Source organism: Poecilia latipinna, unplaced genomic scaffold (genome assembly GCF_001443285.1).
Source record: "Poecilia latipinna isolate Pla-1442-1.1 unplaced genomic scaffold, P_latipinna-1.0 Scaffold1170, whole genome shotgun sequence".
Classification (NCBI taxonomy): domain Eukaryota; kingdom Metazoa; phylum Chordata; class Actinopteri; order Cyprinodontiformes; family Poeciliidae; genus Poecilia; species Poecilia latipinna.
In genome coordinates, this window is record NW_015113786.1 from 112,088 (window position 1) to 129,378 (window position 17,291).

General features: G+C 38.4%; 2 protein-coding genes across 5 annotated transcripts in view; both read right to left on the minus strand.

Annotated features, from left to right (window-relative positions):
- The window catches only part of LOC106960237 (proto-oncogene tyrosine-protein kinase Src), a 29,369-nt gene extending 16,606 nt beyond the window's left edge, over positions 1-12,763 (minus strand). Inside the window, exons 1-2 of one of the 2 annotated variants that reach the window (XM_015053226.1) lie at positions 12,359-12,763; positions 1,085-1,366 (exon numbers count right to left, since the gene is read on the minus strand). In XM_015053226.1, the coding sequence (XP_014908712.1) occupies positions 1,085-1,358 (274 nt within the window). In that variant the 5' untranslated portion in view covers positions 1,359-1,366; positions 12,359-12,763. The remainder of the gene's footprint in view (positions 1-1,084; positions 1,367-12,358) is intronic. The other variant, XM_015053225.1, reaches the window with a different exon arrangement.
- A 514-nt stretch (positions 12,764-13,277) lies between these two features.
- On the minus strand, positions 13,278-16,906 carry manbal (mannosidase beta like). Of its 3 annotated transcripts, XM_015053246.1 has the most exons (4): positions 16,732-16,906; positions 16,593-16,650; positions 16,316-16,505; positions 13,278-14,016 (listed from the first exon to the last, which is right to left on the minus strand). In XM_015053246.1, the coding sequence occupies exons 3-4, from the start codon at positions 16,463-16,465 to the stop codon at positions 13,906-13,908; spliced, it is 261 nt and encodes an 86-aa protein (XP_014908732.1). In that variant the 5' UTR covers positions 16,466-16,505; positions 16,593-16,650; positions 16,732-16,906; the 3' UTR covers positions 13,278-13,905. The 3 variants fall into 3 exon arrangements, with proteins under 3 accessions (XP_014908732.1, XP_014908733.1, XP_014908731.1); XM_015053247.1 differs by lacking the exon at positions 16,593-16,650 and having other exon boundaries at positions 16,316-16,501; XM_015053245.1 differs by lacking the exon at positions 16,593-16,650 and having other exon boundaries at positions 16,732-16,905.
- Positions 16,907-17,291: the final 385 nt, after the last annotated feature.

The following is a 17,291-nucleotide window of genomic DNA, read 5'->3' on the forward strand; positions in this document are numbered from 1 at the left end:
TTTCTGCATGAAGACTGCATGTCATCTGGATGCATCTGTAGGTTCCCTTCAGGCACCACAGAACAAAAACATGCATGTTAGATTAATTTAAAAGTGTGTATTTGTGTGTGTGAGCACACACATGGCTACTTGTCTCGTTTCTTTATGTTGTAAATTAGCAACCTGTCCAGAGTGAGCCTGCCTCTCACCCAATCACTGCTGGAGATGCACTACAGTCTCTGTAACCTCAACAAGGATTTTTACATTTCAGGAAAACAAAAAATGACTTTATTTTAGCAACTTGTCTGCTGCCATCTATTCATCTTCTGCTTATTGAAAAGGTAAACCCAGACGCCCCTCTGCATTATGTGGCTCTTTGGACCTTCCACAATGGCTCCAAGTAATTTGGTTAAAACCCTTCTGTATGTATATCTTTGCTTAAATATAGATACAACAAATGCAAATTTCAGCAGTTTTTAATTTTTTCACAGCTATTTTCTGCATTACATTTCCACAACAAAATTACACCATAACTACCAATGGTATTTATTTGTTGCCATTACATTGGAAACAAAGTACTTTTGTTTACATTGTTTAACAATCAGCATCCAATAGAAGAAAATGGACCATAATGTTTTTGCAAGCATTTTATGTTAATCTTTATATTAAAACCTAAAAGTATTTTTTTCCTCAAAATGTGATGCAGCATTTGCTGGACTCAGGGATAAAATGGCTTTTTTGTTGGTAAAGATTGGAGACCTCTGCTCTGTCCCGATTTGATGAATCCCAATGTGTTCACAAGTCAAAGGTCTCTACAGCATCAGCTCTGTCTACTCTGGGCTCTTATTAGACCACTACATTAATTTAATTAGGAGTTTTTATATTAACTGGGCGACTTTGATCCTTCTGATTTACAACCATTTTGAATTTACAACCAGCTTTCCCCACTAATTTCAGCCAAGCTTCAGGACTTAAATAGCTTCACATTAAAGTCCAGAACACAGAGGAATTCATGGCAGAGTTAATGATTACAAGGTGCTCCACTTCAATTGTTGTGAAACGAGTTCAACCAAAACCTGTCCAGCAGCATGACGTGTTTCGCTACCTGACAGAGGTCCTCTCTGAGGTGACGTCACTGTTCCTGTGTGGTCCACCCCTCCGAAGAGACTCAGTTCTGGGGTGTTTGTCGGGGCGTGTTGGTGCTGCCCTTGGTACCTCGGCCTGCCTGTGCCGACAGCAGGGCTTCGGTTGGGGGTCTGCGTCTGCTGGGAGGGGCCCAGGTGGTGGAAGTGTCCGCTGTCGGAGCCTGTGCCTATGGTGCCATCCAGGCTCATGGAGCGCTGGCCTGGCTCCTTGGGCTTACTCTTGCCCGCCCCCATGTGCAGACCTAGGACGAAAGCCAGTGATGAGCAAGGAAGCAGCATTTAACATCCAAAGGCGTCACAGTGTGTTTATTTTAATAATGGACCAAATAGATTTGACAGGGTTATTTATAAAATGGCTTTTTCGAACATATTCAGTAAAATTCAATAGGATGCTTTCAGTTGTAGAACCTGAAATAAGAAAATAGAACCTAAAAAATGTTTCTTTAAAAACACAAATAACCCTCGTTGGGTCATGAAGAATGAACTAGTGTTGCGACTTCATTTTTAAATACAGTTAATTGCAAGGTCTGCAGTTAATCACATTTTAATCAAAAACGATATGTCGGCAAAATTATTGTTTTTAATGCTATTCAGGTTTTTCAATCATCAACCTTGTTACATGTTTCAAGTTTTTCATGATCATTCACTTGGCTTCTTTGAAAAAATACTTTCAAATGAGTTTTATCTTTTTCAAAGAAATGTGGACTGTGATCGCTGACATTAATGTTGAGGATGTCTGGGCTGCTGCTTCATGTTTCGCATTGAGATGCTACTTTAGGCTACAATAGTTTCACTGATAGGTTAACACAACTTGAACAAAACCACAGTTTTTGCCAGTTTTCCATCAGATCGTTTTTTGAAGCAAAATTTAACCCACAGTGGGACAAAAGAAGCAGTTTTGTCGTCCGACCCTGTTGTTCTCTAATGTAGCTTGTGGGTCAGACTTAAGGCTGTACCAGAAACACAATATAAAGGTTCTGGCTCAGAACTGTTGTATGTAAAAAAGAAAAATGTAATTAATTGCGTTAAAATGTTCAACGCATTAAAACCATTACTAAATTGTTAAAGTCACATTAAATCCAGTTCTTATGCTCCACCTTTGTGCATCCCTGGAGCTTTTCCACTTTCAATTAAACCCAGTTAGCATACAAACACTCAGAGCTGAACAAATTGCCACACACGTTTACAATATTCAAGGTTATTCCCATCAGGTTACATCTGGTCTGAATCAATACCCATCACCAAGGTAAACACAGCGGTAAACAAAGCGAGCCATGAAGACCAGGGCTACAGCCAGTGAGCTGGCAAGGACAGAAAAAATGTGCAACACTTCTGATGTGTCCTGATAAAAGCAACAAGTTGAGAGTGTGTAGTCATCAGGAGGACACAGACTCAAAAGTTCACAAAGTGGATGCACTAAAAGTTGGAGTGCCTTGTTCGCACACCAGGTCCGCTCCTCCCCTTCAGCAGCGGAGCAGTGATTCATCGTGAGACCGGCTATTTCAGACCAGCTGAAACAAGACAGTCACACACACATGAAACAGCCTGGTTCCTTTGTGAATCCCAGCACTCTCAGTTCCAGACAGAGTGGATTCATATGCGTAGGTGTGTATGTGCGTTCGTGTGCATTAGCAGCTGTTCCGTGGCCTCTGGGAAACAAGGCTCAACTGCACACCAACAACCCCCCCCCACCCCCAGCACAGTTGTGTCTCACATCCTTTTTTCCAAACACATGCAGGCAGCCTGGTGAGACTTTCCAACACACAGTGTCTGACAGACAGGACAGAGGAGGGTTATTAACAGACATGGAGGAAGGAACTGACTGTGGCTCTAAAAAGAACGTGTAGGTGGTTGTTACGTACTGCGCGGACAGCTGAGGCTTAGTGGGTGTTTAAAGTGTGATGTGTGAGCATAACATAATTACACAGGTATGGGGATTCTCAAAGACATGGGCAGGCTCCCACTGTGAAGATCTGGGGGCGGGTAAGTCGAGTGCTCGCCAATGTGCACACTGATTTCTGAGCAAAGGAAGAATACAGGCCAGAAACCTTTGGTTCAACTTTTGCAAGAATGTAATCCAGTCCACTTTGAGTTAATATATCTAGAAGGGCAAGGTAAAGTGGGCAAGAAACAAGACGAGTCCGAAATTATACTGTAGTTTAACAGCAGCTGCATTTCAATTGACAATATAGTTGCGCAAATTGGAATTATGAAAACAGCTTGCTTTGAAAAAAACCCACGTGTTTCGATAAAAAGTTTTTGTGCTAAGATGAAGTGGTTTTCCAGCTGCGTCAAAATGAAAGTATTTCGCAAAACTGCAATGAAAACACGTTTTTTGCATCACCTGAGTTGTGTGATTAGCAACTGGATGCAACTGCTGGCAAAAAAACCCCAAAGACAACAAGAAGTGGGAGGAGGATGATGGTTTTTAATGACTTATTGTGTGAGATTTTAATTGCATTTCTTATGTATTGGAGACACAGCACCTGTGAAATTATGTTTTTTTTTTCTTTTTTTTTACAGTAGAATATTGACAAAGTTTTGATCACATTTGTAACAGAGGCACTTATACAACATCTACATTAAGGCAGTAAATACTGCAAGACAAAAGTAAACATGTGGTGGTCAAATCTTGGACGTATAGCAGACTTTATGTAGATTATTCCTGAAATAACCATAATAGGTGACTATAGTTTGAAGGCTCCAGAAGACTCAAAGATCTCAAGTCTTCATGAAATCAGATGATTAAAAACTGAAATGTTCTTATATTTATTCCTCAAAGTGCTTCACAATTATCTTACAAAAGTATTATGTAAAATATGTAGAAATGACAATTGAAGCATATTTTGTGTAAACATGAAGTCCTGTCAGATAGACAAAGCCGGTGTGCAGTCATTGATGCACTCTTGTCTTGCATAATGCATGTGCAGCGGGATTAATGGTGTAAATCAAACACGACTGCAGCAGGACGGGGAAAATTATTCTTGTTGAAATGTCCAAGACCCCCGTTTTTTAAACTTAATGGTCATTCAATAGTCTGTTAAGTAAAGGCCACTGCTGCAAAAACAAAACAAAAAACAAACAAACAAACAAAAGACTGTGCCCCACATCCTGGACCATTGACTACTGACCAGACAGTGCAAGGTTGGGTTGCTTGGTAGTAAAATAATACGTTTCTAGTTTTATGCTCGTGCATTTTCGCCAAGCTGCAACACATATGATAGTTTTCAATTTTCCTACAAATCTTTGGTAATTTCTCTTAGCTGCAGACCACACTACTTACACCACTGCATCGGAGCGTAGATAGTTTACACTAAACAGGATTTGCCTGAGGACAAGCAAGAAGACATACATCAACCCAACGAGGATGGAAAATTGTTTTATAGCTGCGTTCTTTTGTGGCAACCTAGAAAACAATCTTGGTCAAGACTCCTACAGACGCTGTTTTTGTCTAACAAAACTTTAAAGGTTTTTCTTCTCCTTTTATGTACACCCACAAGAATATCAAGATATACCACATATTTTGACCAAAAACCTGCAAAAATCTCAACAAGCACCAACAATAAGAACAAAACAGTAAATCAGAGAAGTAAAAGATACTCATTGTCCTTACAGCTGTTGCACACTAAACCATAATTTCCAGACAACCCTGTGGGGAGCTGCTACATAGTTGGCAATCTATGTAAAAGTCTTCATTATGCCAGACGCACCTGCTTGTGTGAAAAAAAAAGATGACCACACATAAACGTATGAGAGGCAGAAAAAAGAGAACTGATGGCTATATTGGTCCTCACACCTGTGCACAGTCGGTGGCTTGCGCCTACAAGCCTGCTGACTAAAAGCTGTTGCCTAAAGCTAGTCAGAGATCATCAAAATAGGAAAACACAGGAGAGCAAGACTGGGTTTTCAATAACAGGGCTACTATGCAGCCATATAACACTTTACAGGAGTCACAGCCGTGAAAATCTGCCATAAGCTCTCCCCCAAACCTCCACCCTAAAAAAGTATACCGATGATAGAAACACAAATGGATAAAAAAATAGATTTCCACTCCAGGATTTTTGCTAAATAAAGTTTTTCAAAACAGCAGAGATGAACAAGCTAGTTGATGACATCACATAAATGCAATCACTTTGTTTTTTGTTTTTTGTAGAAAAGTAACTTTAAATGAAAAAAAAAATCTCATCTTTAAAATCAATAATCTGCTGTTCAAGGCTGCAGTGCAGCCAAGTTCTGCAAAATAACCTCTGAGTCATTACTTAAACTTCCTCTTAATTACTGCAGAGAAAAGCTTTTTGGATGCACAGTAGGGCCCCGTGAGCAAGAGGAGAAAAATCTGTGAATGGACCAGTGGAGATGCTGAAAGATGTTAGGTGAAAGCCAGACTTGGGTCATGCAGAAAATTTTGCAGCAGCATTTATCCAAGAACTCAGTCCGTTTGTTCCAATTCGTCAAACAGTTTTTGTGTTGTTGTTGTTTTTTTAGATTTGGCAGCACAAGTGGCCTTCACAGTAATCAGACAGAAAATGGGTAGAAAGAGAAAGATATGCAGCACATCCCCGAGGTAAGGAATCAACCTGGTCTGCAGGCTGCACCACGCTCACCTCCATTAAGGTCTGTCCAAATGTCCAGGGTTCTGTGTGCTTCATATCACATTCCTAACTCCTCTCAGCAAAGGCAGAAGGAAAGTGAACAAAACAATTTACCTGAAAAAACCCAAAACATTTAACGGGCTCAATTTAACCATCTTTAGTCATTTCCAAATCACTTTTCCAAAATTGCAACCACAGATTGGTTTCCTACGTATGTTTATATACCATCTTTTGACTGCAGGCTTTTATCATCTGTACACAATGGCTGTTCAATTCAAAGAAAATATTAACCTGCTTTATTTTTACATGGCAAATGATTACATGATTAGCTTTTTAGTGGTTTCAGATGCTTGAATTCTTTTGGTATTAATAATGTACCAATTTCTCTGTCCATGGAGAGGACAATCAGGATGGAAAACAACCACATCAAGTCAAAGGAAGACATTGTAGAAGTAATGCAGCACAAAGGGCGCATGACTGAAGACACCATTTAGGCCTAATTAAACAATCTGTTCTCAAACTGGAAAGAGGTAATGATCCTTAAAATTATGTCCTAAAATACCTCAGAGTCCATAGAATAGATCATTTGCTCCGGTTCCCTTCAGGATACTGGATCAACCCGAGTGCACTTGATTTTCTCAGCGACTTTGCATCCAAGCAACAGAGCTGCCTCTGCAGCAGAGCCTCACACCTTTTCCAAATATGGTAATGCAATTCCCTGATATCTATAAGCACCAACATGCTGTAAACTACACTCCGTGCACAACTGGTAGGCAAGTGTTATTTTAATTAATCACCAACCACAGTGCTGTCGCTTAATCTAAAATGTCAATAAACCTCCAACACGAATGTGTAAACAAAAGGGAAGTTTACCGTAGGAGAAAAAATTAGCCATCCTTGTTTTCAACAACAACATCTGTGTTTCCATTACAAATGAACTCAAATGTTTGTCTGCAAATGTAAAAAAATAAATAAATAATTTTGAAAATGCAGTATTGCCATTAAATAAGCAATTAAAATCACATGTGAATAAGTTTGTTCATGCGATAAGTCATTAAAAGCATGCTATGTCATAATCCTCCAACTACTTCCTGTTATCCTCTTCATTTTTTCAGCCAGTAGCAACTTCCAGTTATTGATCATGAGACTCGTATGACGCAAAAAAGGTGTTTCCATTGCAGTTTTGTGAAATAAACCAATTTCGATCTCATCCTAGCACTTAAACTGTTTAATCAGAAAACAGCATATTTCCAGTAAGCAAATTTATTTTCAAAATGTAAAATTGCACAATTATATGGTCAATGGAAAAGCACCTAGAGATAAACCTTCGTTTCATACAGTCTGTCAGTTTTTTGGTCTGTTGAGCACAAAGGAAGGGGTCATGACATAATGCCTGGTTAGCCACACAGAGGAGTACTAGGATGCATCTGATAGAGCATTATCCTGCAGAAAATCATTGTTTGAAACATAGAGACCGCTGCTTGAAGAAAGAGTCTTCTTCTTTGAACCCATCTTCAACCCAAAAAGGTCTAACCAGCTCACCTTCAGCAATATCAGCCCAAACCAGCACCACAACTCCATCTTTCTAACTCAAAATGGAGGTTTGTTGGACCATTCATCTGGTCCAACAAAAGTTGTTCCCATTTCATCCATAAAACCTTTTACAAAAAATCTGTCACTTGTTTTGGTCAGGGGTGTTCAACTCTGGTCAAGCTGCAGGCTGGTGTCCTCAGTAGGCAGCCATGTTCTCCAGAGTCCTGCCAATGACCTCATTATTTAACTCAGGTGTGTTGAAGCAAAGACTCAAGTAAAAGTTGCAGGAAATTAAAACTTAAATGACTGGATTGATGGCCAAGTTTCAGCCTTCCTTGCCTTGGCCATGTCTCAGAGCTCAGGGCATTTTGTACTTCTCAGTGTTAAATCTAGGTTGTAGTTCTGGAATATGACAGAACTGGAAGATAACTGGTTCCTGGTAGTTGTACTCTTGATTCTTAAATCCCTGGCAATTAATTTGCATCCTTGTGTCCCTGTTGACCAACTGTAACAAAATGTTTAATTGTTCTGTGATCACGCCGCATTATCTTAGCAATTTCAAGATTGCTGCATCTTTTCGAGAGACTTATGATAATTTTTGACTTTTCAGAGTCAGTTAAATCTCTGTTTTGGCACAGTTTGACTAAAAAAAACAAGCTGCCTAATAATTATGTACACCTTGATATACGATGTTTACTTCCATTCCTTATTACACATACATCACCTGCTATGCGTAAATCCATAAGCATTCAACTTGGAGTTAGAAAATATGCGTAAAAATGCTGATAGTGAGAATTGAATTTTTTGACCCTAAGAACACAGTGCAGAGGAAATGGGATGAATGGTGATTTAATAGGGTATACTGGATAGTGTAAAAAATATTATATAACGACTATTTTGAGATATGGTCTCAATAAAAAGAATGACAGAAATAAATCTTAAAAAAAAAAACTCTCCGTCTCTGAGCTTTTCCATATATAACAAGGGTGCAGAGGAACGTGGGAGAACAAGCCTGCATAGCACCGCTTCGACTGCCAGCGACTGCAACAAGAACAGGCACCTGAGCAGCAGGAGGGCAGGGGGGAAGGAAGTAAGGAGGGAGATGTGTGTGTATGTGTGTGTGCGTTGTAACAAAGAGAGTGGATGCAAAACAAAAGCTCCTTCCAGCTCCTGTTGCTTTGATTCATCTTATGACACTTTCAAGTATAAATCTCAAGTAACATTCAACATTCTTAGATACTTAATGTTATATTTCGGTTTTCTCTGCAATCTTCAATGAATAAACTATTTTTATAGACATCAGTTATTCTGGAAAAAAAAAACAATTATTCATGTTGCAAAGTAAACAAACATGCTTATTTCCTGTAGTTTTACTGCGAAGGACTAGATTAAACAACAAAACAAATCATGGTTCGCTTGGAAGATTTTCTCCAAGTTGTATCTATCTTTAGTTCACAATGGAGTTCAAGAGCTGTTTGATATCGATTCACGTTCATCAGTCCCCCGTCTTCCTCACCGTCTCAGACCTGACTGCGTCTTATAAACTCGATGACCCATTTCTGTACATGAACTGAATACTGAGAGTGAAGAATAGAAATAATGGGAAGGAAAAGGAAGAGTGTTCAGACAGCTGAAAGGAATGCAGGTTAGGAAAGCAGGCAAGTACCAACACTTATCAAGTATTGAAGATGTGTGTAGATGAGCCTAATAAATCCATGCCATTTGTATTTGAGCATCAAACTGACATTTCCTTTTTAAAAGTCATTACTTATAAGACATCCTTAAAAATAAAAAACAAAAGCTACAGCCTTGTTCAGTGTCCAAGCAGTTTTCTGCTGACATTTATCATCTTTATTGAACATAATACCACAGCAGATTTAGGACTAATTTTAAGGATCTCTAGATCAGTTTAATGGTACAAATTATTTAACGATTAAGAGTGACTTCTATAAGGTGACATCTCCAATATGGAGTCATGGCGAAGTGATGATGACGGAGATTATTCCACTACGTTTAGCTGCGCTGACTCAAATATCATTGCAAAATAAGACATGTTTAAACAAGTTGTAAGGTCATGGTCTTGGCTTCCTTTACTTCAGTTTCAACAAACTGTTTCAGTTCGGTGTGAGCTGTAGCATCCAGACAACTTATGAACAATGTGATAAACACGATGATGCAGTCCAATGAAGCAGTCGGTTTTCAAGGTTTTTAATCTAACAAATTAGATGTTTTTGTTTAAACAGTGTTGCAGTTAGTGCCTGTTGTTCAGCAACATTTATGAACATAAACTGCAACTAACTGAATTCCTTGACCTCTGCGTCTTAAAATTTACTACAATGGTCTAGAAAAGCAAACATACGCAGTGTAACAATTGAAATATAACATTCAGCTCCAACTATTACACGGCTTGTGCAGTTCTCCTAGAATCCTTCCAAAGTCAGCAACCATCAGCACATTAAGTAAAGATTTTGAAAGATCAATATATGCAAAAAGTCTTTAAACTGTGGGGATACTGTTGCATTTGAAGGATGATGGAAAGACCTTTAAGTTATTCACAAATGACATGAGAAATCAACCCCTTTCTCAAATCCAGATGGAAAACGCAACCAAAACCCACAGAAGTAAAATAAATGAATCAATGCAACATGGCCAGTTTACACTGATTTATAGAGACATCATTCGTCCTCTTTTTCTGCTCATATTTAGGCTAAAGCTTTGTTTGAAATCTTTAGTGCCACTATTTTTGTCTCGCTACTATAAGAATTTAAAGCATGACAGGAAAGAAGTGAAGAGTACTCAACTCAGTCACATCAGATCTTTTTGTTATCTGATCCAAACCAACACACAATGCATTTCCTTCAGTGGATCTCAACAATTTAGAAGCTTAAAGACGAAACTTAAAGACAAAAACATGGAACTTGCACGAGTAGCAAATTCACCTCATCCACACAGTAGCAGTTGCCACTTTGTGCTGCAGACACTAAAGAAGCACGACACAACCTTTCAGCTCAATGGGGAAATTACAGTTTACCCCTGGGAATGGGGGAGAGGGAAGGGAAGTAGGATTGGTGTCCAAAGATCCAAACAAGAGGAAATGTGGACATTAGCAGAGCTTTACTCTGCTTCAAGATGCACAGAGACACAGAATACAGCAAAGACAACATCAGAGTAAGCCAGACATGGACAAACTGTCCTTTAAGATCTCTCCATTATTAACTCATGATGGTTTGGGGAAAGCAGACCTGGATGGCTTTTGGTGAACACACACAGGAAAGGCAAAAGGAAGGAGAAGTAGAAGAGGGACTACAGCACTGAGCTGATAAAATGGAAAGGAAAACTCTTCCATTCCCTCCATCTTTGACTGAAGGCTCCGGCAGCCGGTCGCCTGGACCACGAAGAGCGGCTGCTTCAGCATGATTAATTTCACAGGACAGGACGGCCGGCTCATATCAGAACGGACCACGAGTCATTAACTCAACAAATTCTTACTATAATGACAGCTTGTCAGACAAACCGGTGGCTTAACAGATCTCACAATTAATCATTTTTGTGGACTCATAATAAAACTGTTTATATTATATTTATATATACAATAGAATATTATGTTAAATGAATTAAGACAAAAGCTTGTTTGATCGTTACTGAAACAATTAGGAGATAAACCAGAAAGACTTTTATACACACAGAGAAGTCTGCCAAACGGGTAGCTATTTTTAAATCATCTCTAGTCAGAATATTGCTGGATAAAACTAAATGAATTAGGGAAACTGGAAACCATTTCATTAAAGCATTTAATTGATATCAAAGATCTGTTGTCACTTTGGCTCTGATTCTGCATCTCCAGAATCAGAACCAAACACGGAGAAGCAGCATTCTGTTTTTAAGCTCAAATAACCTGAAACAAACTTCCAGAAAACTGAAAAACAACTGAAACAATGAGTTCCTTTTAATGAAAGCTAAAAACTCGCCTGTTTAGAGTTGTCTTTGATTCATAATATCTAAAATACTGATCAATATACTTGATGTATTTACTTAATGATGTCATTTGACAAATTTTAATGTTTATTGCTGTTTCATAATTGGTTACTGTATTATGTGTCTACGGTGTAAAACACTTTGAATTGTCTTGTGGCTGAATTGTGTTATATAAAACTTGAATGCACCCTAAAGCCATAACAAATAAATTCTCTAACAGCTTCAAATATATTTGTGAGTAATTGTAACAGTGAATTTGGCAGCCCAATAAGACGCAAGATGTTACTCATGTTTGTCTGATCAGACAAACACATTGGCGTCTAGATCAACTCCAAAGCTCTCCAACTCATTCATAGTAAAACCTGAACCAAGTGGATTATGGATATTAGCCACAACTAAAAAGCTCCCAAAAGAAACTGTAAACAGATAAACTACATAATTAAAATTCTATTTCCACTAGATTAAACACCAGTTGTCAGCAAAGCTGCTTTCAAAGAAAACACGGGGTGGGGTGGCAGCTGCCTACGGGAGCAGCAGCTGTCAAACTGAATACGGGTTTGATAGAGAAGGGAAATAAATAACATTTTACCCACAGGAAGACGCACATAGTCAGTGTTTGCTAAAGTGATTCCTGCCAGGTACGTAAAATGGAATTTATGAATGGGGGAAATAAAGAAACGACGCTCATGTGTCAGTCGCGGTTCCCATAAACAACGTTATTTGCGGCCTGATGAATCAAAACAGGTGCTGTTTCTGCTCCATTTTGAATTTCGACGGGATTGTTGGCTTTAATTTCAGCGCACTATCGATGTGTTGCTTTTCCCCTGAGTATTTGCTTTCGAAACAACGAATCAAACACGAACGTTGCACAGCCGCTTTGCATTTGAAGGGGTGTAGAAAGGCGTCCAAGACGTAGCCCCAACACAGATTGAATGGCACTGGCCAAATGTACGATCCACGCTGACTGAATGGCCCGTGTAACAATGAAATGTAACTCGGTGTGGGGGTGTCATACGTGAACATGCGTTGGATGAAAAGCCAAGGTTGTTAGGTGAAAAATACAACATATCCTCTTGGCAATATAACAAAGATAATAAGAAAACCCCGCTCCAAGCTGAAATGAACTAAGCTTACCTTTAACGCGTCTTCAGATTCAGCCCAAAAATCAGAGACGCACCGCCAGAAAACCGCTCAGATCCCGGACGGCTGTCCTCATTAAAACAATAATGGAAACCTTGGGCCAGCCGCAAATCCCATTTAGCGAATTTCACTGGAGCCGCAGAAGGAGGAGGTCATGACGGGGGACTGCCTTCTGGAACAAGAGGGCAAAGCAGCCGGTGTTGTGCTACGGTGGGCCGGGCAAACGCCAGACTGTTCAGCTGGAGAGAGCCGACGGCGCAGGAAATTCATGCGTCGAAGCAGGAGTGGTGTAGTGAGTGAGCAGAAGACAAGCCGCGTTGGGGGGGAAGCCAGTGGATAGCGCATCACTGATGAAACATGGGAGCGAAAATTTAAACCGACACGATTGAGGGTTTTTTTACGCAGTAGCGTAAACTTCGTTGGGAATTAGCTTTATGTTGCGCAAGATACAGAAGAAGATCTCTCCTGCGTTGGCAGGCAGGAGCAAACACAGGATGTGACAGTTTAATGCTATTTAGTTGTCACGATCGGCGTAAAATTGTTTTATTTTGCTGAAATAAAAGTTCCACACTTCCTAAATCACTGCTTTCTTACGGGGAAAGCTGTTAGCTTCCTTTCTGGAGAGGTAAATTGGTTGCTAAGCAACACGCTGTCCTTACGCTAAGAAACGTGACGCATTATCATTAAACTGGTACACTTTTCTATCGGCTATTTGATCAATACATTTTATTGTTAAATCATAACATTTCATAAAAACATAAGACTATGTTGTATGCTATATATTTAAATTTTTCCACGCACTATAAAATGTACTTTCAAAGGTTGCATAGTTCAGAAATGAATTATTTTATTACATAAATCTCTGCTTCAGTTGGATTTACACATAATTTCAGTACCCATGTTTTTTAAATTGGAAAAATATCCAATCTCTCAGGTTAATCATATAATTTATATGCTATTATGATTATTTTTTAAAGTGACAAAAAATGTTTACCAGTTTTTTTCCCTAACAAGCAGTGAACTGTATCAACCCAGCACAAGAAAAGTAAAAATAACCAAATTGACTTACCTTACTTATTTATAACATAATGAAAACATCAATAAGAGGCTTTAGCAATCAAATTTTATGTTAATGTTTTTCTTCACACAAATACTTATTTTAAGCAGCGATTTAAAAACATCAATAATAAGGAAACAGGCTGTTATTTTCTACAAAACTGGTTTTATGAGAAGCTAAAATGAATTCTGACCCATTTATATAAACATAGGATTGATAATAAATATAGTTATGGGGGTTATTTTATTTATTGTAATACACATACAATAAGAAAAGCAGATAAAGGAAAACCAAACACTGTCAAATATTTATCAGCAATCATTAACAATCAGCAAACACTACGTCATTTAGTGTGTTTGTGTTGAGTGTAGAGATTAAGCTGAGGGTCATTCTGAAGTGACTCAGATGTAGTGTTGTAATATGATGTTAGAACCTTAGAACAGGGATTAAAGACAAAACACACAACAAAAGGGCACATAAACATCTATCTCTTCTTTTTGCTCTCCTTCTTTTGCTTCTGTCGAATCTGAGGTGCTGCTCCTTTTGCTTTCTTCATCTGTTCTCCAGTTTTGCTTTCAGTGGATTCAGTCTCCTCCTGTGGAGCAAGCAACAGAAACAATAAAACTCTCCAGGTGAGCAGGAAGGCTGGGGTGAAAATATATAAAATCAAACAATTACATAAGTGTAGTCTGAGGATAATGCTCTTACTCCTGCTGTTAGAACAACTGGGACATTTGAGCTAATAATTAGTTTCTTTGTGATGCTCTTGGTGACCGATTTGTGCAACTTCACCTCCACCACAGAGACAGCTGAATGAAACGCTAACACGTGTGCTCTGCTCATCCAGCAAAAGCAAATCTGCCGTACGCGTTTCCTCCTGTCAGCACTACCACTGTGAACGCAGCCTTTGTTCTCTCAAGCAGGCTGCTGCTCAAGATGAAACAGCGACAGCATGTGCATTTCATTCAGGCAATCTCATCACCTGAAAATAGAATAATTAAAAAGAGGATTTAATTGCTTGAGTCTATAAATAATCTCTCTCAGCAGTGATAGTATGAGGAGAGCTGCTTTTGGTGGTTTTTCCTTCAGATTTTCAAGTAAGATAGTTTTTAGAAATATGCTTTCTGTTATTGTCGACATTTGTCAAGTTACCTAAACTTAATCATACATAAGTGTACATACAACTTTCATGGGGATGTGATTCATGTTTTATCTGAATTGTTACTTTTCTCCAGGGTTTCACGACGAAATTAAAAGTCAAAATTCTTCCTTTTTATGCAGGACCTGAGAGCAACCATCTTAAATGCTTAACAGGCTTAAATGAAACACTTAGGCCGGGTAGAGATAATACTTTATAAATTGTCTCTTAGCAACCTGGACCTCAACTGCATGCTTTTTAGTCCTTAACAAAAAGCTTCTGACATAATTCTGGTTGGATATGTATAAAAAAAATGTTTGCAGAATTGGTAGTTCATTTACATGGGTTGGTTTCCTGTTTTTCTAGGGGTCATTTAAGGTGAATTAATCAAATTTGTAGGTAGTTCCCTCTAGACTTATCCAAGGAGTTTATCAAGGGCTACAAAAAGCAGGTTTCTATGTACGTTGGTAATATGAGTGAAGAGATAAGAAAACAATTCAAAATAAATCAAAACTTGAGCCCGACTCTTGTTTTTAACCGTCAGTAGAGGCTATGTTTTCACCAGAATTGTTTTATGTTTACCAGCAGATTACCAGGGTCCATTTCCTTATTATAAAGTCTTGCAGCTGAATCAGCAAATTTGACTTTACAGTGTCAGTGCACAGTCTTAACAACAGTCATCTGTTTCTTAGAGTGACACCCAACAAAAAAAAACAAAAAAACAACTAATTTAGGTCACTGATCAGCTTACAAAATAGCTGATAATCTTAAAGGATTTTCTGACTAAACTCCATCTAATGTGGCTGGATTTGGATTGGGGCTAAAAGACGTGGCAAAGAGAAAATAGACGGTGCTTAGAGTACAGAACCGTGAGTACAGCGTGAGCAGGTTTGAGGTGTGACATTTAGAAAAGAGAAAGACAAAACACTCTAATATCTCCTCAATTTAAAGCAACTTTATTGTTCTGTCCCAAACAAAGTGTGGTTTATACCATTGTTATGTTGTGAGAAGAAAAGAAAGCATGTACAATGACCTCAACACCAATGGGCAAAAACCTTGGTAAAATGATACAAAAATAAAAAAATAAAAATAATAATAATAATAATAGGCATCTTTTTTCCTTGGGGAGCACCTGGACCAAAGTCAAATTAGGTTATTTTCTTTTCAACGTATCCATCCCTTGTTTTACACCAGTATTTGTTATCAGAAACCTCAATCTTACCAAAGCAGCTGGTGCTTATTTTATAGCCTGAGATATGTATGATGGGATGGTAGGGCTGAAAAGGCTTTTTGAAAATTGTTTGCTTTAAGTTATATACATTAATGTACATGTGTGTAATGCTGCAGAAAAACATCCCTATGTAGAAACTATATTGTATCTTGTAATATGGTACAAAATATAACATAGTATAACGGATAAATATTTGTGAAAAAATCTGAATGATACAGAGTGGAGAGAGCTCATTATTCTGTCATCGTCTACAAATGATTACTGCTCAGTTAGATAAAAAAAAATCTATTATCCAGTTGGCAGTTTAGAAAATAGCAGAAATAAATGTAGACATTTTGTGACAGCATTATGTTTCTTGTTCAAAAAGATGTTTCACAGTCTGAGAACAAAGCAATTATTTCAACGCTTAAAACGCATATCATTGGATTCTTGTTGTCCAGATAACAGGAAAACATATTTTTTAGGATGGGAACAACATTGAAGTACTGGATCGTATTGCTGCTCCTCCCAGTGGAGTCCACTCACCTGATCATGACCCTTGGATGAGGGCATTATGATGGCCAGGATGCAGATCAGCTGGAAAATGGCACCCAGGAACAACCCATAGCGCAGGATGCTTTCCAGTAAGGTGGGTTCAGGTACCTCCGGAGGGGACAGGTCCAGCTCTGCAGACATGATGCTGCTGTGTCTGGACTTATTTCATCCGACGAACTTCCTGTCCAACCAGCAGCAGTAGGATTAATTAACAGTGTCTAGAAATTAGCTGGTTAAAGCTAAAATTGGATCTGCAAAGCTAACACACAGTAAGCCAGCTATTGTTCTGCAGCAAAAGACAGATGCAGTGCAGCTTTAAAGCCGATCTGTAAACACAGAAAGGAGATGATAAAACAAAGAGCTGAGTAGAAATAAATCTGGGTTAAATGACTGGATGAAAAGCTCACCAGCAATGACGGAAAAGCCCCGACTGTTTATTTGGTCCAAAACGTTCTATCGCCAAAACCGAGAAAAGAAAAACATGGAAAGACTTTGCACTCTAAGAATAAACGGAGAGAAAATAGCATAGTTTTCACAAACCAGGAAAAAAAAGGAAAGAAAAAAAACGGAAGTGACGCACTCAAAATGCCATCTACTTCCTTTGTGCTAGAAGATTAATTTGAAAATGTCGCCCTCTAGCGTTAGTATTTTTTAAGAGATTTTTTTAAATAAAAAATTACAGATTAAATAAATCAGTATATTATTATTATTATTATTATTATTATTATTATTATTACACTAATGATATGTTCTTTTTATTATTTAATCCTCTTTTTAGGTTAAACATATTTTCTTGTAACAGTAATAGGACATCATTACTCCAAAGAAATACTTGCACCTCTCTAAGGGTCTGTATATTTGTTCTTTCTCTAGGGCTGCAACAACAAAGTTATGTAAAAAAGGATAAACTCGTCTGCTTTTGTGTAGACCCTCAAAATGGCACAGCAGAATTTAAAAGCCTAGAAAA